The following is a 22,776-nucleotide window of genomic DNA, read 5'->3' on the forward strand; positions in this document are numbered from 1 at the left end:
AACAAAAGGTGTGAGGAAATAATGTAATGCTTAAATAAAGGTGTAGAATGTGGGGAAAAGAGAAGGTAAGAGAATGGCTATATGGTCACAGCCATTACATTACACACACATACATTTTCATTCCAACAGATACATGCATTTATAAATATAGATATTGATATTAATATAGATATAGATGTATATTTATATGTATGAAGACATGGGAAGACAAATACATACATAGAAGATACACACTGATGATTTTACTTCCTGAAGAAATCCAAGCATTTTGAAAAAACACAAAAACACCTTACTTGACCATACTCTTTACCTGTTTATGAGCTGCTAATTAAGACCTAGCAAAATGCATGTTCATAAATTTCACTATTGGCTTTTTTCCCAATGAAAACCATTGTCCAGAAGATTTCCAGTCATACAAACTAAATATTTTTGTTCTATCTGGATAATATATATATTTTTTTGTATAAGTATTCTAACATTTATAATCAGAAAGCAAAAAACAATTCACAGCTTTCTAACAAAAGTAAAATTAGTGTCTATTATAAGAAAAGCTAAGAGGGGCCAACACAACAACAGCAAAAAAATTGTATTTCTTCATGGTCTTTCTGACACATCTCTTCCTATGCCAGACTGTGTAGAGTTCTCTTTTACTGGCTGTTTCTCTAATCCTAATCCTTGCCTCCTTGACAGAAGGCATGAATTTTGCATCAGTCAAAGCAAAAGTGATCAGTAGCATAAGATGTATGCACAGAAAAGGTCAAAACATTCATGGAAATAGGGAAATCAAAGCCCACTCCAAGATCCAGCACCACCCTTCTAGACAACTTCAAAACTCCCCTGCTTGCCTTGGTGTTGTAGTCTTTGACCAACATCTCTGTTCCACTTCGAACACACACAGGTATCACCAACACTGTCACCATGCTGCTGCTGAGACCACAAAGTGATAGTTTGAAATAAAGGCTATACTGTTTAACAGAGATGCTAAACAAGATAAAAGATTTATTTTGCTGCACTCCACAGAGATGTACTAGCACCGTGAAAACCCTGAAAGAATTCTTCACCTGCTTAAATTCAGAACAATCTTCCAACAAAAGGTAAGATTTTATTTTAGCTGTAACCTATCCTTTTTCTTCTATTATATTTATGCAAGCATGCTCGCCCACAATTTTACTTTAACTATCACCAAATTACATGTTTTGTTGTTTTGTCCAGCAGAGATCTTGTCATTCTTATTGTTGCCTGAAGACACCAGCCAGATCAATAAACAGCTCCAAATATGTTCCCCTTACACAGCCTTGGACATGCAAAAAAGTTACCTGCTAAAGTCTGATCACACATGAATTGTGTTCAAATTTTATCAGTCCTTAAAACAGAAAGTTTTCATTTATTCTGACAGAAACATGAGTAAATATAGATTTAAAACTCTATTTAAAAAAAAAAAAAATATGTATCACTTAAACACAGGCCTAAATGTTGTATTTCACAGTGGCAGTCAAGGAGAACGCTCTGAATGCTTATTTAAAACAGAAAGTATGTATGAAAAATATACATGAAATATAATGCATAGACTTGTCAAACAGAAGGAATATTATAACAGCAGATCCAGGGCTGTTCCTTTTTTACTTTCACTAGTCCACAGCTACCCTGATTTGCATTAACAAGACTGCTGCCACTGGTAAGTCTCTTTGCATTTGACATGAAAATTAACAGAAGACTAATTTTAGGAATATTATAAACATCCTTCTAGAAGTATATCACAGGTTTTTTTCAATATGCAAAACCTTTTCCTCCTGAATACCAAGGAGAAAACAGGCATCTATTATCTAAGGTCCTCTTTAAAAGTACAGCTCCCCTGCATTTCTCAGTTTTAGGACAGCTGGCCATCAAAAGGGAACAGAAGGCTGAAATTGTTAAAATCATTGACAAGACACAGTGCAGACTCCCAAAGGTTTTCTGGAATGGGTGTCTCCTAAATCAAATATTAGAGCATTCTACTGAGTTTATAATACGTGTGATTTAGTCCAATGATTTGTTCATTACAGTAATTTTCCTTCTTTTCTGTTTTCAAGTTCCTTTTTTCTTTTTGGTATACATTTGTGTCTATCCCTTTCTTTTAACACAGAATATATGTTAAGAGCTGTCCAAGAAACATTTTATGATAAAATATTATTCAATAAACACTGTTTTAAATGCTCCAGAATAAGTTGTGCAGCTTACAAAGTATCCAAATAAATGGTTATTGCATTGAAGAATTCAGCACCTTTAACACTGCCCACAGCAAACCAAAGTTGTTTGAACAATTGAAAATGCAGAGAGCAGCCTGTATTGGTCCTTTTCAAACACAACAGCCTAAGCAGCATGTCTTCACTGTGGTTTCCAGACTCACTAAGCAGGGATTCCGGGAAGACATCACTTTTTTGGAAGAGCAGCATTGCCCATTATGAAATGTTTTTCAAATCCCAACACTTAGCAGAGCCCTATTGTACCTTTAAAGGTAACTACACGCACCTTTAGAAAATATTAAAACACATCATGTAATAGCCCATTGAGTGCTGCCAATAAACCACTGCTGTGTCTACACATGCTATACCTACAAAGAAACAGAGACAAACCAAGGACTTGATTTACCCCACAAGCAAAAACCATCTGCAAAAACCATCATAACTGCAAGGAAAACTCTCACCTCTAAAGTGCCTATGCCTTAGCCACTTGACCAACACAGACACCCACACATACTCCTTAGTAATTATTTCCTAAGAAATAAACATAACATAGTTGCAAAACTAGCATAGACAGACTGAAATAATTCTTCAGCTGCTTGTACTTGCAGATATAAACAGTACACAGCTCATAATCCACCTGCAGTTTTCAAAAGGTTTTCATGTCAATGCTATTCAAACACATCCTCTAAAATGTTGAGTCTATAATCCCTCAATATGTGTCAGATAAAGGATTTCTTATTGATTTGAGGTCAGGATTTCAGCATAATGAAACTCATGCAAACTTAAGGCTTTTTATGTTCTTTCTTTTCCTTTGTCTGGCTATTCCCTTTCCACTTTTAAACACCCAATCTGTGATCCACGAGATTTAGGAAAAAAACCAAAACTGTTTTCCTTGTAATTCAGTACATCCAGGTAAAACCATGCTAGAAGGTTATTACTGATGCCTTGTTTGCTTATGCTATACTCACAATCTATTATATATAATCCCTGGATATTCTGAAGAATTATTGCTAGAATTAAAGATCATTTGTTTGAACTTAAAGTTTTGGTGAGTTAAAGGCATCTGCTAATAGAAGAGAAGCTTATAAAAAAACTGCGGAAAATTGTATTTCCATACTGCTACTACTTTTGCAAACTAGCAACAAAAAGAGCATCCAACCTCAACAAATTGGTTCAGATGCCTAAGGTTAATATTCACAGTGTTTTCCTGGGACATATCTTGCCCTCCTTAACACATCCAGTTTTACATCATTAACTCATTAAGTTTATTTAAAAACCCATCTCCCTATTTGTGTGATAGGCTGCAGCTAACAGCCTGTTTTGTAAACTGAGTAAGTTTATTCTTGGTCTGTGTTCATGCAATGCTGAAGATTTGTCTGCATACAAAAGTTATGCCTAATTACACTGATTTAATTTAATCAGCTCAAGCCCTGTACTGTGATGAGATCATAAGGCTGCCTTCTACATGTGAAGTTCCTCATTGGCGAACATGGACATGACCCATCTACACTACTAAAGTTGCATCCATGCACTGGCTACACCTGCACAATTACTTAAATAAATCATAACATGCACAGCCAAAGCATTTACAGTGCTTTAGAATCTGTGTTTCAAACGTGAGACACATCTGAGAGTACACAGCCCTTTGAAATTTTGGTAAGAGATTTTACCAAGAATTAAAATACTCTTTTTTTTTTTTTTTTTAATGCATATTATTTGAGAGCTGATGCAAAGTTTCACATGCCATAGTTTCTGGTCTGAGTTCTGACAAAATCAACTTCCTGAGCTTCTGTGGCATCCCAGTAGTTGAGAAGGTGTGTTTTTCATTGTGAACAATCCCCAGCTTTGAAAGCTTTTATATAGCATTCAGGATGCATTTCTCTTTGTTGCTTAGAAAACTGAAGTTGCAAAGTCACCTGAGCCGACATAACCTAGTAAATATTTGAAATTTTAAAAAGTGCTGAAAATGTTTCAGAATTTTTTTCAACTTAGGATGAGATTCTTTTCAGTAGATTGCAAAATGAAATGGCTCTTTGTTACATGGTAACTATAAAACAATGTGAAATATTAATAATCTTAAATTTTATTTACAGAAATACGTATGAATCTTAATCATTGATGACATTGCTCTTTTTATAACTGAGCAGGAATCTCTATTCTAGGGCACTAGGAACTGAGAAAAAATAACATTTAAGTATTAAGTATAAGTATAAAGTATAAAGCCCTAGAATATGTAGCCTTAATAATGGAATTTCAACGAATACGTTTTAATAAGCAGATTGTTCTGTAAGGAGTGGAAATAGTGTGGCTACTATGTGACTTGTGCTGCAAAGAAATCCTCTCTTTCAATAGTATAAAACCATTATTAACTCCATGGATATGATGACAGAAACATTTTAAATGCTATCAGACTGTAAAAGCAGTATGTTATAGACTCTTGGATTACTGGGGACAAGGTTATGGAACACCCTATACAAGTTTTCAGTGCTTGATAAATAGCATCATTTGCATGTGGAAATTTTTAGGTATAATATTGTTTCCTCACAAAATTTCTATAGATTCATAGAGACAAAAACACAACAAAAAGTAAGACTTTTATATACATGTACATATATATGCAAATCACAGACTGCATGAAAAAGACTGTGTGCTGGTACTCATGTATTATATAAAGATTATAGATGCATATTCCCTTACGAATTGAATATCTTATGAAATTCAGTGTAAGATATTGAAAATACAGATGGAGTGTTTAGGCTTCTCACTCAAACTACTGTTATCGACCGTAAAGGAAAAACAGCCTGAAATGGCCAAACCTGTCTACAACAGACACAGCTTTTTTAGCTGGATAGATGAAAGATACACAAAGTCAGAAAACTTTCATGTTATAAATCACTCCAGAAATAATTATGGATTTATAGCTCCCTCTCAGTAGTGCAGAGAAGTACTACTCTGATCCAAACCCCTGGGATCAGGCAGGTGGCATGACACACCCTCACTCCGGACTGTTTGGATCCATCCAAGCATCAGCACTGAAAGTTATTAGCAAGGCATAAAGCATTTGGAACCGTAGCACATTTACAATTGTTCATATTTGAAATGTTGGTTTAAATATTTGGTGACTATCTGAAGTTTTATTGAGGAACATTTGCTGGTTATTAAATCACTCCCCCACCCTGTTGCTCTATAGAACAACACTGAGCTCTCTTGAAGGCTTGGGTGGCCCAAAAGTCTGTGGCTGCTCTTGGGCTTACCTTCATATATCTATTTACCTTACTCCTACCATTTCGTATGGAATTATTTGTTGGTTTCAGTGCTGTCCTTCCTCTGAGGCTGCACTTTCATCTCACTAAATTTTTATCTTTTGGATTCATTTTGCCTCTTCAAGGGGTGCAGAAATTGAGGAAATTATTCTAAATGTAACTTCCTATGCTTCCATCTCTTTGTGATTAGCAGGCACATTCTGAAAAGCACAATGATAGATTCCTCTGTAAATTGATTTCTCCTCAGATCTCACAAACAAGCAACAAAAAATTTCTCAGCTAATATGGAATTTCAGCTTAGATGGTCACAAATTAACCAGAGAAGGGTGTATGTTAGTTTAAACAAATTACTCACATTTTCCATTTTTGGTCTATAGCACAAGAAATTAGATAGTTAATTTTAAATGCAAAACTTTGTACAGCGTGCAAATCATGTCTGTATGTCAAAGTAAAATAACAAACCTAATGGGGAATGTTAAAAAAGCAAGACCCATTAGTTTAAAGATACATGGAAGCAGCCAAAGATGACAAACATGCATAAAATTCAAAACATGATGGAAAAAGGAACAGGCACTGAACCACATAAATCAGTGTTTTGAATTCTATTTCTCTGTGGGTATAATTGTACCTTAGTTTCTTATAATGATTTATTGAGGTAAATAGTCTGTATGGTTTAACAGCTACAGCTTCAAAGTGTCAGGCACAGACTCTCCTTTATTCATGAGGCAGCTGAGTATTGGGATGTGAATCAGCTTCTGTATTCTGGGACTTGGCAAAGTTTGTTTTTGAGGTCCTTATAAAGGATTCATGTTGATGCAGCTATTCAAATGTGAAAAATACTGTGCTGTAATGGATGAAATAGAAAAGCTTTACAGTAATTCTGAAGGAAAAAAGTAAAAATACTGAAATAAACCATTCAGAATTACCTTCAGGAAAAGAAAGGAACATCCCAGAGTTAATTTTAATACATTATATCATTAAGGGAACACAGAAAAAAGCTAATTTCTTCATGAAGCACAAAAGTGTGATGGGATTCCAAAATTTACTTTTAAGTTAAAACAAAATAAAGTACAAGAAAGAAATGGTAGAAGTTTAAGCTGTGACATTCACATTTTGGGTTGATTGCCAAACCACACGTTCTATTGCTCTCAGACCAGGATAAACCAACCATTAACTAATCAAAAGAATAATTATCCATGAAAGCTATGATGGCATTTTAACAGTTCTTAATCTATTAATAAGAAAGAATAATTTGCAAAATATATTCCCTCTTCTGTTTACATTCACAGGGCCATTCTTAACAGAAATTATATGTAGGCTCCCATGGTGTAGAAACCCTATGAAAGCCATGAAAATTCACTAAGCTTCCTTAGTCCCGTGCCAAGATATTCAGCAGGAACTTTGGTCGTTGCCAAGAAACACGTGTGCCTCAGATACAGAAGCTCTGCGTGTACCGGTATTTCAACATTCCTGGAGAGAAATGTGACCCCTTGATGCATACACTGGTTTGCTGGCATGCTCACATTCCTCCCCATCTGTCAGAGTGGCATGCTGCCTTCTCACAAGGTGGGATGCCAGTTCTGGAGCACAGGTGCCAACCAAATATAGGTTCGGACTAATACTCTGCAAAACGTGGCAAATGACATTTCACCTGCAAGAGGACCATCCTACCTGCAGCCCATGCCAAATTAGGATTGCATGCTTCATTAGCAAAGGGGGTCATCAGCTGAAAATCACAGGCAGAACCAGAAATACCTGCTTTCTGGATAACATCTCCTAGCTGAGAGCCCACAGCACTGAGGTTTAATTTACAATACGCCAGATTTTCCTAACATTGCAGCCATACAGCCCTTTGGAGCAAGATGCAGCAGACCATGGACAGAGATCTGTTGAATTCATCCTCCCAGACTAATTTCTGACAAATTTCAAGATTCTCAAAAAAGGCAAATGAATTAACCGTGGGGGGAAAGCATAAATAAAGATTTGTATTTTCTCTGAGGGTGTTTCTAGTACCACAAAGAAAACCATTATGACTGTCAAAAAAACCCAAACTAAAACTAAAATTATTTTCAACCAAATTGTTCATATAATTCTAAAATTCTTGAAGTCTATAAAATATTTTTATAGATATTGACATGCAATACAATATAAAAATACATATACATACAATATAAAAAGTCTTTCATTTCTAGTTGAGAATTTATGTACACGTGAAAGTCATGAACAGCCATTAGACAAAAAACATTCAATATCCAACGATAACACTGTAAAATATTAAATGGTATTTCAATATCCTCAGAATGCAGTATAGTTTGAACCCCTTCATTAATAAAAATACTCCCCACTATATTAATCTAACAAGAAAAGTTAAATATTCAGTTGATCAATAAACAGAATAGCCACAAAGTAGTGTTGGTTTTGCCTCCAAATTAGCACAGCCTTCTTCATTTATAAATGTACAAAAGAAAAATGAAGTATTGCTAGTCTGAAAAATTTACCAGCTTTCAGGAAACAATTTGCTATCCTTTCTCTATGCTTTCTGTAATTTATTTATTCCAGGATGTACCTGATATATCATCAGCTTTAGGTGGCTTTCTTAAACTGGCTATCCAAAAATGAGTCATGTTATGCATAATTCTGAATTATTTAGACTATTCAGAAGGCACACCACTGCTACTCCCAAATGACAAACTCAGAGCTATTAATTTTTACAAGGAAAAAATTATAACTCAATACATTGAATTCTATAATTACAATTCAATACACTAAGATGCAAAGTCCTGCCTCTGAGATGGAATAACCCCATGCAACAGTACAGGCTGGGGGCCAACTGGCTAGAAAGTCTGTTTTCAGGGAAAAAACTGGAGGTCCCTGTGGACAAACTGATCATGAGCCAGCAGTGTGCCCTGGCAGCAAAGGCAGCCAACAGCATCCCAGGCTGTTTTAAGAGAAGCACTGCCAGCAGATCGAGCGACCTGGTAATTTCGCTCTTCCTGGCATTTGAGGGACTGCATCAGGAGCAATGGTCCAGCTCTAGTCTTCCCAGGACAAGGCAGATACTGAAACAGTGAAGGAAGACAACTGGGAGGCTGCAGTGTGATATACAAGATAGACAAGAAGCTGAGAGAGCTGGGCTTGCACAGACTAGGGAAGAGCAGCAGAAGGTGAGAGCTTATTGAAGCAGCAGAAGGTGAGAGCCTGCACCAGCCTAATAAGAGGGTTTAGGGAAGATGGAACAAGGCTCCTTGCAGAGGTGCACAGGGACATGACAAGAGACAATGGATACAAACTGAACTATTCCATTTCAATATAAGGGGAAAAAAATTACCTTGAGCATTGTCAAACGGTGGGCTAGGTTGCCAAGAAACACTGTGGCATCAGCATCCTTGGACACAGTCCAGCTTGACTGGAGATGCCCCTGTGTAACCTGCTCTAATTGGACCTGCACTGAGCAAGAGGTAAGACTGGATGGTCCCCGGGTGGTGCTTTCCCATCTACATATTGCTATGAAATATGTGCTAGGATTTTGTATGATACACATCTCAGTTTTAACAACCTACAGGAACATTTCAGTGTGTCACACTCCAAGCAATCACTAAACTATTCAGGGACAGCAGCCAGCCGTACATTTTTTTTTCTTGTCTTTTCTTTCAAACAAAGTATTTCATACAGAACTTATTTCTAGTAAATTAACAGCATTAGACAAGGCATTTATACTACGCATTCCCACTCTGGATTCCAAATGGCTTAGAAACGATGCATTACTTAACATAGAAACAGGCTCCTGTTATGCCCCCACCAAAACAAGGAAGGTGGCATAAAGTCAGTAGAACAGCATATTTTTCTTCCTGGCACACTGTGCCTGTATGTCACAACCACTATCCTAATGTAAAGCAGATTGTCCTGCCCACAATTCCATGACAGTCTTGGGCCTGTCACAAATACCACCATATTAAGTGGACATGCTCTTTCATGCCTAGGTTAATTTATTTAAAATCTATTATTTCAAATAAATAAAAATATCCTGATGCTTGGTCTGCAAATTTCCATGCTCAAAGTCAAAATCTACATAAATTGCTGCAATGTTGCACCTGCAACTTACTGTCTTTTATTATTAGAGTATGAATATCAAAAAGGTAAAGTCTACTTTAGTACAGGCAGAGTTTACAGTAGGTTCTTGACAATGCTTCCATATAGTTGATAGTTTATTAATAGAGTGGTGATCTTGAAAAGGTCACTACATTAATTTTAAAGGCTTGATGTAAGAAATAAGATGTTGGTGTTAAACAGGTAAAAGAAAGTAATGAATTTCCCTTTTATTTTTGTGCTTCTTGCAGTCATTCAAAGCCAGTAGGCTGTGACTGAAACACAATTAATAACCCATGAGCCAGTACAAGGATTAAGCAAATATGTATCTGTATGTCCTCTGCAGAGATCTTCCGGTAGCCAAGAGGAGCAAAAATCAGCATTCCTAAGGAGACACTGCCTGCATTTAAAGGAACACAAGTCACAGAACACATCCAAACTGGCTAAATAAGAGGGGTAATGAGTACACATTTTAAACAGATATTGTCAGGACACAAATTAATGAAACTGTTATTGCAGGGAAAAAAATCTTCTGATGCAGCAGACAGTATTGTGATATAGCTCTATCAGGGAGGTGCTGATATTGACAGGAAAAAAAGTCTTCTGCAGCCTTCAAAGGTTATTTGGACACTGCGTACATATGAAAAGTCTGTGTGCTCTACTGATGATGAAAGTTGAGGAGAAACATTTCTTTTCAAAAAGGACCCTGACATGGGAGCTGTGCAGATATATCAGAGCTTTAGCACACCTGTTTTTTCACACCTTTGAAATATTTCTCTAAGGATCAAGCAAAACCAGAAGGAGAAAGATACCTGGTGCTATTTCTTTTTCCCTTCCACTGACCATTTCCACAAATGTTACTGAAGTCCCTAGGGAGAAGAAACTACTATAATCATACAGGGTTAGGAAGGAGAACACACAGAGTCACAGTTTTTCCCATACCACTTACATTTCCTTCTAATTTCTCTTTGTTCATCCAATAAAAGATTCAAAGGTGTTAGGAAAAGAAACAGTTATATGAAGAAACAAATTCTGTTTACAGACGATTTTCAACAGACTTCAAAGACTTTGGCTTACACAGCACTGTGAGACTCAAAAAAGGACAATGTTAATCTTGCTCAACCTTTTCCAGAAGAGTGTTGCTCATTAGAGTATGTTAAGCAGTGGTTTGTCCACATTACCTTCAAATTACTCATAAGTTAAATTCACCAAGACAAACAGATAAAAATGTTAAGATTCTTTTTTCCCTAAAGTATTCTGATTTACTACAGATGGATGAAACAGTATACCAAAGGAAACAGAAGATACACCCAAGGAAGGATCTACAGTTTTCACTCTAAACAAGCACAATTAATTTTGATAATACTGAAGACTTTCTTCTTATTCAGACTCACAGTAGAATAATTGAACTTGGTAGATAGTTTCTGTGAAATGTCTTGTCTTTATTGGGGCTTTTATGTGCTAGCAAGCACAAAAGAGAAAAAAAAAAAAAGGAAATAAGTGAGATATATAAAGCTGTATCTTCATTGCAATAAAAATGATTTTTACTCAGTATGTAGGTATTTACTCAGTATTTACGGTATTCTAGCACTGTACCCTGTACAGTGATAAGTGAAGAGGCCTAGTCAGTTTAATACAATGTGAAATCTTAAGAAGGTAAACCACTGTTTTCCTTCCATTTCACCACCATTTCCTTATTTTGGCACAGCCAAAACAGTTCACATCAACTCCAGGTAGGAGATACACTGATATAAAAATTACCTGGGAACTTTCTGTGCTAGGACTGTACCAAAACAAAGCTTCTTAACATACCTTTTATGACTTTAAAAAATGGGAATTCTAAAAAATCTTTGTGGAAGCCTAATATATGCAGGGTTACTAGAAGCCTGCAGAGACCTAGGTTCAAGGATATAATCTCTCCATTCTTTATTTTCTTCCTTTGATAAACTGGGGCAGCCATTTCTTGTTTTCTGTGGTCTTGAATAATGTCCTTTTCTGCTAGTCCAGAAATAAAATAAGTGAAGATGATCTTTGTATTGATGTGCTGTCTGTCTTGTTTATGATAGGAACTATTTTGATTTTAGATGGGAAGTGTTCTAAAAAAGCTTTTACAACAGGTTCAGAAATATAAAAGCCATTTCAGGATGAGTACCTCTCTATCCTTTATTTTGTTAGTCATTGAAAGGGCTTTTTACATGTTAACAGCTATGACTGCCTTCACTCAACTGATGCTCCCTCCTCAGCAATCCTTCTGTTGACATCTCTTAGTTTGCTCTTAGCTTGTCTCTCCTTCTTCCCAACCCCTTAAAAGAAAACAAGAGGTTGGAATTGAACTTTTGGCAGACATAGGGCCACTAAAACACTTTGAATAAGTCTGTTGGGCAAGTCAGATTTGGGTAAAAGTGTTTCCTTCTTCACTTTCAGTGATACACAGAATATTTTCCACTCTTCCCTGTGGCACCCTCCATATATTGCAGTGACAACTACTAAGCAAAGCTGCTCAGAAAGCAGCAAGCATTTTCAACTTAAATAAGTTGAAAGAGATGAAAAGGTAGGGTAATGTCATGTTTCTATTTGATATGAAATAAAGCTTTTTGTCTAAAAAAAAAAATTAATTTAAACTGTGCATTTAAAGTAGGTATATGTGTACATGTTCAGTTTTTTTCAAGCTAAAAGAAAAGGCATTAGCTTCCTTGTTAAGCTTTCTTACAGACAGGTACTGGCAGCATTCCCTGCTTCATGGTGATAGCTACTTTGAGTATCAGAAGTTCATTAGTAACAATTAAACATTCTCCAGCACTTGAGAAGAGGTTGATCTTGTTTTATAAGCCAATGTCAGTGAGCATATTATAAATTACAGTAGTCCAATTACTCTATAGCTAATATTCAGCACTTATACTTTGCTTTGAACACACACTGCAACTGACAATTAACTCTTAATGCTGGCATGCAGATATATTATCCTGATTTCAAAGATAAAGCAGAAAAGCGAGTATAGATGTACAAACGAGCTCGAGGTGAGAGACTTCTCCAGGGTGGAGCTGTTCAGGTATAAGCAGTTTATTATTTGGGTAGAGGGAGGAAGAGACCCGTTTCCACCGTCAGCCACAGCGTACACGTGGTCAGGGAGGGAGAGAGTGGAGAGGGGAGTCGGGGAGCGTGGGAGAAGAAGGTAATTAAGGGCCTAGAGAAAGAGGGGCTGGAAGGGGTAAGAGCAGGGAATAAGAGAAGTAAGTAAGAGCTGGTGAAAGTAAGAGAGAGGAGAGAGAGAGAGTAGGAGTAGGGAATGAGTTAAGAGAGGTCCAGAAGTTAAAAGAGTTGCGGGCAAGAGAGGGCAAAAGTAAGAGCAAGTAAGGGCGGGTAAGAGACTGAAGTTCTTGTTACAATACATTTTATCTTTTTCTACAGTGAATATTCTAATTCCCAGTAACCAACCACTACATGACACACATTCTAAGGAATTTTCATACAGCCTATAAGAACTACTACATTACCATACAGTGTTACATTTTAAACTCTAAAAGACACCTTTCAAATTCTTCTCTTGCTGCTTGACCTTTGGGTTCTCTATCAGCAGAAGGGTATTGTTCAATCAACAGGGATTCTCCTTCAGCTGGCTAGGCTATTGTTCTTTGGTTATATAGTAACTAGCACTCAGTATCCTATGGCTCAAAGCTAGCTTTCATTTCTATTTCGATTCTAGGTTTCATATTTTCAGAATCTTCTTGCTAAACAATTATATTCATAAGGTTTCCCTGTTTCATCCTCCCCAACAAGTGAGATAATTTGCCAAAAGCCACTTAGTCTTGAATGGAGTCAGGACTAACCAGGGGAAGATTCAACCCTGTATCCATGGCTTCCAAGCCAGGGCTGACCACTATCTTGGACACCATGCGACAGTTTTATTATTGCAGCTTAGTCAACCACTGCATGGCAAAGACATCCTTATCACATTATACTACGAGAAATTATTTTGGCTGTCGGATCTGGTTCTACTTTAATCTACCCTACCTTTTTTAAAAAAAGGCTAAAGACCATTTAAATAAAAAATAATTGTGAAGAATTTATACCAGGATCTTCACTCATAAAACTGCTTTCATAAGATCTAGTTAGGCCTCAACTTTCCCACCTCCATCCCTTTCCATGAAAGGAAGTGAAATCTCATTATTTCAGTGAGTATCATTTCAGCAAGTTCCGTTTCATTTCACTGCACTTCACCTCATACCATTCCATCTAATTGTTTTCACTTAAATTCAAAATTTCCTTTTTTTGCCTTGACAAGGTTTTGTCTGCCTGAAAGTTTTTATAATGCAGACTGCTGAGCTTCAAAACTTGGAAGCTCCTCATTCAAGTGATTCTTCTGACATGTCCTGTAACAGAGCTGGTATTAACCAGGTGTAACCCTGCACCTGCAGAGATGGTTCCTATTCACAGACTGCAGCTAACCACAGCAGCAGCAATATACTGAAAAGTCTAACGGGACAACTATACATGACAGCAAATAATTCTGATATCTTACTTGTCATTTCAGCTCTTCTCACTCTTACCTCAATGCCTTTGTTAATGTCCAACAAGAAACTTCATTGTTCCTGCCTCTTGCTCTACACAGGCAACCATTTGCTTGAGGTTCTCTTTCTGCATCATAGCCAGTTTGTGCTTCATGATAAAACCTCAGCTCCTGTGAATTGAATGTTAACTTCAGTGTCTTCAGAGAGAGTATGTCAAAACAGTGGAAAACTGTCACAAATATTGCCTAGAACCCTTTCCTATTGTTTTGTTTGTATTACAGAATAGCCTCAGAGACTGGAGAAGACGTTTCATCCTAGAAAGTTGGTGTCCCTTGTTCTGAGACTAATGACATTTCTCTGTTGCTTAAAAGAATACAGCAAATATAACACTGAATCCCAGCATGACAGGATTTTCAGAATTCCTTTCTTATCATTTATTAGTGTTATTGGAATTATATAAAGCTCATGAGTCACACATCCTCAGACTTATCTGTAATATCTGCAGGAAGATAAGCAAAACCTTTACATAATCATTCTGCTACTGAGAGAATCCACATTTTTGTTAGCATTCAGCTCACTCAATTTTTAAGTGATCCCATAGGTAGATGTATGCCATTTAATGTTTAGGATGCCTTTGTTTGGTAAGGTACATCTTCTCTGCAAAAACAGAGCATTTTAAACAAGGGAGCAATAAACTAAGGGAGAAAAAAAATTGTAAAAGCCTATCACTAAAATATCAGCACCACACCATTATTTAAAATGTAAACAAAAACAAAATTAACAAACCATTAGTCAGACACATAAACATTAGTTCATTTCAGCTGAAAACCACTTGAACTTGACAATAAGCCACAACTAAGACACAACTATGATAGCTGATTTGAACAGTCTTATTTTTTACACCTTTTTTCCCAAAGACAAACCCTTGTTTGTCCCACAAGGGAAATATAGCCATGAAGTTAAAATTTCACACTTGTTCTTTATTGAGATATAAGTCTTTAAGTAATGAATAATATTACTTATATAATAGTATAGAACCACTAAAAACAACTTAACTTTTTTTAAAAATGGACAAGTACCGTTTCACTGGTATTAGATTACCACAATTCTTATTAAATTATACAGACTAAAAATGCTGCTAGATACTGCTAAAAAATTGAGTTTTTAATTTATAAAGTCATATCATTTTCAGGTGGTTTTGTTTTTGGGTTTTTTTTGTAATTTTACTCCTATTAGGAATAATTTTTAAATGCTGAAATTTCAATTAATCCATTACTACAGTTTGTATATAATAGTCTGTACATTGAAACACATTAAATGAGTTTAAAGATACAACTACACAATTCTCTCAGATTATTGTTTCTGCTCTTTTATCATTTGTTAAACAAGAACCACAGAAGCTGTAGAAAGCAAATGTAACAACTGTGCCTTTCTGGTTGGTTTTGCACACTCAAGCAGAGCAGTAATGGAAACATTAAATAAAACATCAACATCCTAGTGCTACTCTGTATAAACAGCCGTTGAAAATAATTATATTCCACACATAACATAATATTTCCTACCATATATCATATCATAATCATAGTTTGAGTTGGGATTGGACACTAACTTTAGCTCTTTGACAAAAAACAAAAACAAAACCAAAACACAATAGTTTTAAATGTCTCCAGAGAGGGAGATTCCCTGGGCAGCCTGTTTCAGTACTCTGCCACCCTCAGCGTAAGTAAAGTTTTGTTCATGTTGAAGGGGAACTTCTTGTTTATGGCCATTACTCCTCGTCCTGCACCGCCGTGAAGAGTCTGGTATCACCTTCTTGGCAACCGCCTTTGGGATATTTGTATGCATCAATAAATCTGGGGGAAGTGTGCTTTGTATACTTGTGGGGTTGATGGAACAACAGTGGCGGCAAGCAGCCAGAGGCACTGAGGGGTTAATGGGAATCCGGAGCTCCGCACACAGGGCTCCACGCGGGGAACACGACCTGCACGATCGGCGGACACTGAAGCGGGCCGAGCAGCGGGCAGGGTCGCCGCTCCGCCATCCCCACTCCCGAGCGCCGAGAGGAGCGAAAAGCGCTGGAAAACACCGGGGAGTGCCGGGAAATGCCGGCACCCGTCCGCGGGCACCCGTCCCCCAGCAGCGCCACCGCCCGCCCCGAGGCGGAGCCCAGCCCGGCCCGGCCGTCACGGCCGCGGCGCCGCGGAGGCCTCTGGGACACGCAGTCCCCGCCTGCACAGCGCCTCGCCGCCGCTTCCCGCCCAGAACTACCGATCCCGGCGCGCCCCGCGCCCGCCCCTGAGGGAGCAGCTCCGGCAGGAAGGCGGCGGCGCGGCCCGGTCACCCAGCCGCGGCCATGAGCTCAGCCAGGGAGGCCCAGAGCCACCACGGCCTCAAGCGAGCGGCGTCCCCCGATGTAACCGGGCGCGGGGCGGCGGCGCGGTGGGAGGGGGTTGGCGACGCGGGGGGCGGCGGCAGGGCCGCGGCCTGGCGGCCGAGCCCCCGGCGGAACGCGGGCAGGCCGCGGCCGCCCGAGCGGGCTGCGGCGGGGCGGACGGGCCTCTCGGGGCGGGCGGGGGCAGTGAGCGTGTGCTCCCGCAGGGCTCCAGCAACTGGGAGGCAGCGGACCTCGGCAACGAGGAGCGGAAGCAGAAGTTCCTGCGGCTGATGGGCGCCGCGAAGGTGAGGCCGCCCCGCTGCCCATCGCCCCCACCCGGGGCGGGCACGGGGACCGGGGTGCTCCCAGCAGGGCGCGGGGTTCTGCGGGCCATGGCCTGCAGGGCGGTCTGAGCGAAGCGACACCAACCCAGAGCTGCCGGGCTTTAGGGCTCTCCTCCCAGGAGGATTTGGGTTTCACCGCTGTTGTGTCAGGGGCCGTGATACACAAAACGTCGCTCGGAAGTTGTCGGGTCTCTGCGCCGCAGCTTCATCCCCACCCCACGCCTTTAATGCCTTCAGACCAGTTCGTAAAATTACTTGTTGGCGCTTCTGAGAGAGACCTTGTTACAAACTAACAAACCTTCGTACTAGGTCTGTAAATTTATCTGGCACTTGAAAAAAAAATTCATAGTAGCTGATAGACTAAACCACTGAAGTGGTAAACCTAGGGGATATTTTTAAAGAGAAAATAGGCTATAACTAAATTTCTATTACACTTGCTGCAAAAATTATTGCAAAGCTGGTTAAATGTAATAATGCTTTTTTAATGTATAAAATGCTGGTTTAGTACTGCACTTCTACTTACTTTCAAAAAAACAGTTTGACTTGTAGTAACTTACTGTGCTTGAGTACAGTGATTTTGTAAGCTAAAATAGCTAACCATATTAAAGAGGTGAAAGTTAGGACTTTGTAGTGGATAGGGATGCAATGCCCCATTAAAGCATCCCACCACCACTAATCTTAATGTCTGCTTGGGTACTTAATGCTGCTTGCTGTGTAATGCTGGTTCTTGGTTCTGTGGTTGCTGATTCACACTGTGACCAGTCTAAAAGTGAGATAGATCATCATAAGATGCATGGCCTGAACTGTTGCAGAGTGTCAGAGAAAGGGTAAAATGATCAGAACCTGGATACACATCTGCCTAGTATCGTGTAGTATAATTTTTGTATCAGTGGTGAGAAACAGAGTGAAGTAGAACCACCTCTGGGGTCTAGGAAGAGCAAAGAGTATGTAGTTGTTGGGATTTCTTTTTCAGAAAATTCAGCAGAAGAAAGATGAAACAAGTTCACCTAGAGGCAGCAGCTGTTAGCTAGTAAAACTTTCAGGCCTAGAGCTGGGTGGAAGGGTTTGACAGCAAACCTTTCCCATTCAAGATGTCCAGGGTGTTGGCAGAGCTGTCAGTGCACCCTAAAGCTCCAAAACAAACTGCCTTTTCTTTTAGAAAGAACATACTGGCCGCCTTGTTATCGGAGACCACAGATCAACCTCTCACTTCAGGACAGGTCAGTTTATCCAACAGCTGATACAAAGTTGGAAATCTAACCCTTATTTAGGAACATTCCAGTGGTCTGAGCTTGGTAGATATGGCAGGGAGGGATTTCAGGTTTCATGACTGGAGCTGAAGATGGGTCAGGCTGTGGAGTTGTAGGAATTCATTGTATCTGTTGAACCACTGACAAATGGTTTCTCTGACTGTACTCACTTGCCTCTTAAAGTCCAGTATATGCCAGGATATCCAAACTAAATTGTACATAGAAAAGAATGGGGGTTGATTTTTCCCTGACTTGGTTACCTATTGAATAGAAAGATCTCTGTCCTAAAGCAATGAGGTAAAAGCTGAAAAGGTCTGCAAGGTCATCTTAGCAATCAGCAATAATTGGATGTCATGTAGGACCATGGTAACTCCTTACCATGCTTTCTTATGAAGTCAAAGTACATGGCACCAAGCTGGGTTGGACTGCAGTGCTTGAGAGAGGCCTTGCTAAAGCCTTGTGGCATAATAGCTGTCACCATTCCAGAAAACTTTCCCTCATATTCCAGAAAGCTTTCCCTGATGTGCTCCACTGATCATTTTTCATGTTATGAAAAATTGTCTTTGGACCAAACTAAGCCTGAGGATTGATCCCAGGTGCTGCTGCTGTTAGCTTACAGAGACTGAGAATCACTCCTTCATACCTGAATTTCTAGAAAGGAAGTGATGCTTTTCCTTGAAGTCATAAAGAATCAGTACTCGTTTGTTAACAAATGGTTAGCAAAAAGTTAAAATGCTGGAGTTTTAACACTTCATCCAACATCCAGTTCTTGTCCTTTTACAATAACATACAGCTCTAACTTCCAGATGAGGAAATGTGGATTTGCAATACAACCTTTCAGCTTCACAGAGATACAAATTAAAAGCTAGTGTTGTAGGCCTCCTAAGCAGAATTAGAGATTGCTACCTTTTCCAAGAACATAGGATCCTTAACTGTTTTAGACCACTTACTCAAGTAAATAAAGCAACTGTAGAAGTAGCTCATGAAAATTAGTTTTTCTGCTCATATCTAAGGATGGAAAAATGCAGAGCTGTAGTAGCTGTTCCTTGTAATTCAGGATACATGAAACAGTTTCAGATACAGCTCCATAAACAAGAGTGGTGCTATTGTCCCAAGGCATGATGCTATATTTGAGAGATGATTTAATCAAAGTAATCCTGTATTATGTAGTGAAGGTCACAAAATTTCTCCTCGCTGGGGCATGTTGCAGTATTGGCTGGAAGCACAGAGAACTCACACTGATTACATTTACCTTGTTCTGTAGAACATAACACTGCAACTCTGGAATGCATCAGGTCTCAGGAATTTCCCAGCCCTCTTTGTATCAAAGCTATCCTGCTTGCACACTTGGTACTGTTGCTTTAGTCTGATAGTTTGTACAGAGTAATACTGGATCCTAGTTTAGAATGGTTACATTTAAACATCTTGCCTTTGAAAATGTGACTTCCTGTAATTTGGTGTCTTTGTTAATTTGAATGAACCATAACTAAAGTACCCTGGACAATGCAGGGGAAGAAGACAAGAAAATGAATGAGGAGTTGGAGTCTCAGTACCAGCAGAGCATGGACAGCACCATGTCGGGGCGGAATCGGCGCCACTGCGGGCTTGGGTTCAGTGAGGTACTGACTTCATTTCCAGAATGATTTGGCTTTCACTTCACTAAGACAAGGTGGTACGGGGTTTAAAAATCCAAGCAGACTTCCATGGTTTGGGTTGAAGAACAGACTTACTGCAGGCACTTGACTGCTGTTTGTGTGCACTGTGGTGGCCATTAAGGTGCTCATAAATGACTGGTAATTCTCGTTGTTCTGAGAAGTGGTAAGATAGGCCTTAATGCTCCAGAGAAGTCAAAACTGATTAGGGCACAAAGTGACAAATATATTAAATCAGGGTGTTGCTGAGGAATACTTAAGTAGGCAGGATAACCATCTGTGTTGTTGTTAGCAGTATTATTGGATTACTTTGGCATTCCTGATCCTGCAGTTCACTAAGTATCCTTTCAGAGACCAGTCACAAATGTGAAATCTTGATGGTCTAGCCTTTAGTTCCGTTGTTTCACACTCTGCGACAAGTATTCCAGTGTCAGTAATGGAATTAATGAACTGATGTGATCTGGAACTGCAGACTCGTTGAATGGTGTCTTTAGGGTTTCTGCTGTAACTAAATAAACCATGAATCCATGCATGTCACAGTTGGCACCGTTAACCACTTCAGAGAATTGCTTTCTGTCTAATAGTTCGTGTCTTAAAGGCCTCTGTTTAGCAACATGGCCCATTTTAGTACCGAAAGGAAAGGAGGCATCCCACTGGGAAATTTGAAAGGCTGCAGTGGAGTTGCCAGGAAATAATATTTTATCTCTCTCATAATCTGAACTTACAGTTTCAGGAAGATGAACAAGAAGAGGAGGCAGCTGGACACTCCTCTGATGAGAGTTCAGAGGATTCTGAAAGTGGCTCTGATTCAGAGCAAGAGGAGTCTGCAGAGGAGCTGCAAGCTACTGAAAAACATGATGAAGCTGAGGTTCCAGAAAACAAAAAAGAAGCAAAAAGCAACTATAAAATGATGTTTGTGAAAGCCAGTGGTTCATAACTGCGGATGTAACAGCTTTGTATTTCAAGTACAGTAAGCCTTATTGTTACAGTGCAAAGTGGAGGACTGCTACAGCACAAATCTTTGTATTTTGATTTTAAAAAGACCCTGTTAGATGACAAAAAGTAGTGTTTGCTTTCTGTTGCCATGGATAACATTTTTATGGGCACAGTAATATTACTGGCTTTTGTAAAGTGTATAAAATCCTGGATGGAGAAATAAATTTGTTTTGTTCCTGCCCAATCTTTACAATGTTATCTGAACTATCCCTTCCCTTATCCCATGCCAGATAAGGAAGCTTCATGTTAGTGGTTTATTCAGTTAGTACCCCAGTCTTGAATTTTTAACTAATAAGATTACATGTGAATTAAGTGTTGTTGCATTAGTTGTAAAATACCAATATCAGCATTATTCTGTGATGTACTAGAGCTTTAAACAATGATTTTGTCTATAGATGCTAATGTTGGCAGGGCTGAGGAGAAACTGCTCACTTTTGTGACAGCATTGATCACTGTATCATCTGAAGTCCTACAGCAGTTGCATAGAGAATATGTTTTAGAAAAGCATAATACAAGAGACGGCTCTAATCGCTTCTTTGGCTTTCTAACGAGGGGAAGGAGCTGTAGTTGTTTCTACCTTTCAGTAGAAAAGAGTGATTTTTTTGAATTACTGGTTCCTGGCTAGAGCACTGAGTTGTTATTAAAAATAACACCTCCCAAAGAAACCAGTTTACTTTGAAAAAGAAAGTATACTTTGATAATGAAAAGGATATACAAATCATTTTAGCTTTTTTAAAATACAGAATTAAGAGTTAAGTATGCAAGCCCTTCTTCCTTTTCTCCCTGTACATGCATCACTTGGAGGTCTGAGTGAATTAGCACAAGGCTGTACCTGTCAAGTCAAGCTGATATGCCTAGAAAGCCAGGAGTTCAGCAACTCCTTCCAGCAAGAATTGAACACATGCATTCCTCTGCAAAGTCATTGCATTCACGTAATGAATAAAATATCAGAGCTTTTTAGACTTTTTTTCCTTTTAGTATGTCAGACAGATCACCTGCCTCTCCTGGCTGGGAGGACAGGACATCTGCCCTGTTCCTCTAGTACCGCCACTGCAGTGTTCCGGGGACACTGCGGATGCTCCTGGACACTCCATTTCTGTGTACAATTCCTGACGTGCTGACAACGTTTCCAAGCCAGTCGGCTGAAGGAAAGCAGCAGTTTGTACTATCATTGCCTAGTTGAATGTAAACATTGCAGCATCAGCTATGGGGGGAGGACTTGGAATAAGTATGGAGAAAAATAAAAGTAATATTGTAAATAGAAACTGAGTGTAGATTTTGATTACCGTGTTTTACTACATATGCATCTACTACAAGTTTTTCCACTCACTCCATTTTAAGAACAATGTTACAGCAGTCACTAACAGTCACTCATTTGTACCTGATTTGCATAGATTTCTTTCCCCAATACCGCAAGCTTCTACTACATACATAGAGAAAAAATTGAGGTTGCTTGTACATTGTGAAGACAGAAAACATCACCATGACTTGGGAAAGCTGCTGTATCTGCAGGAAAGAGAGTGAGATGCCTCCCTAAAAGATCAAATTATTACTTTCCTAATAGACCCATTCCAGGTTTTCCTGGGTAGACACTCAAGCTGAACTGGAACCAGCACTTGACTGTTAAAATCCTTTATCTGTGGCTGCCACTCACCTCTCTGCCTTCCCTGTCCCAGTACCACTGCTGTCTGAGCTCTCTCACCAGCATGCAGAGATTCACACTGGGATCTGGAAAGACCCAGGAAAAGCAGATCCTGCTGGCCAGCCCTGCACAACTCTCTACTGACAATGAAGGGCTTTTCCACTCAGCCTCTTGCCTCCCTTATTAGTTTGAGTTATAAATAAATAGAACACACAAAGATAAAAAACCCTGAAATTAAACTATTCAAAACTCTGACAAGGAAAAAAAATCAACAGAACTTCCATTCCCCAAAAGTAGAAGACCAAATATGAACATCTGATGAGGTTTGGTGATACACATAACATCACATAACATCTGTGATGCTGACCTACGACTCACCTGCTCAAAATAGGAAGAGTTCTACACAAGTCTTGTCTGTTTCTGTCTAAAATTTATAAAC

General features: G+C 39.0%; 1 protein-coding gene across 2 annotated transcripts; it reads left to right on the forward strand.

The window, feature by feature from the left end:
• Positions 1 to 16,376: 16,376 nt before the first annotated feature.
• On the forward strand, positions 16,377 to 21,960 carry C5H11orf58 (chromosome 5 C11orf58 homolog). Of its 2 annotated transcripts, XM_015630546.3 has the most exons (5): positions 16,383 to 16,492; positions 16,678 to 16,758; positions 17,957 to 18,017; positions 19,557 to 19,666; positions 20,427 to 21,960. In XM_015630546.3, the coding sequence occupies exons 1-5, from the start codon at positions 16,433 to 16,435 to the stop codon at positions 20,634 to 20,636; spliced, it is 522 nt and encodes a 173-aa protein (XP_015486032.1). In that variant the 5' UTR covers positions 16,383 to 16,432; the 3' UTR covers positions 20,637 to 21,960. The 2 variants fall into 2 exon arrangements, with proteins under 2 accessions (XP_015486033.1, XP_015486032.1); XM_015630547.3 differs by lacking the exon at positions 16,678 to 16,758 and having other exon boundaries at positions 16,377 to 16,492; positions 20,427 to 20,859.
• Positions 21,961 to 22,776: the final 816 nt, after the last annotated feature.

The sequence above is a fragment of the Parus major genome, chromosome 5 (genome assembly GCF_001522545.3).
Source record: "Parus major isolate Abel chromosome 5, Parus_major1.1, whole genome shotgun sequence".
Taxonomy (NCBI): Eukaryota; Metazoa; Chordata; class Aves; order Passeriformes; family Paridae; genus Parus; species Parus major.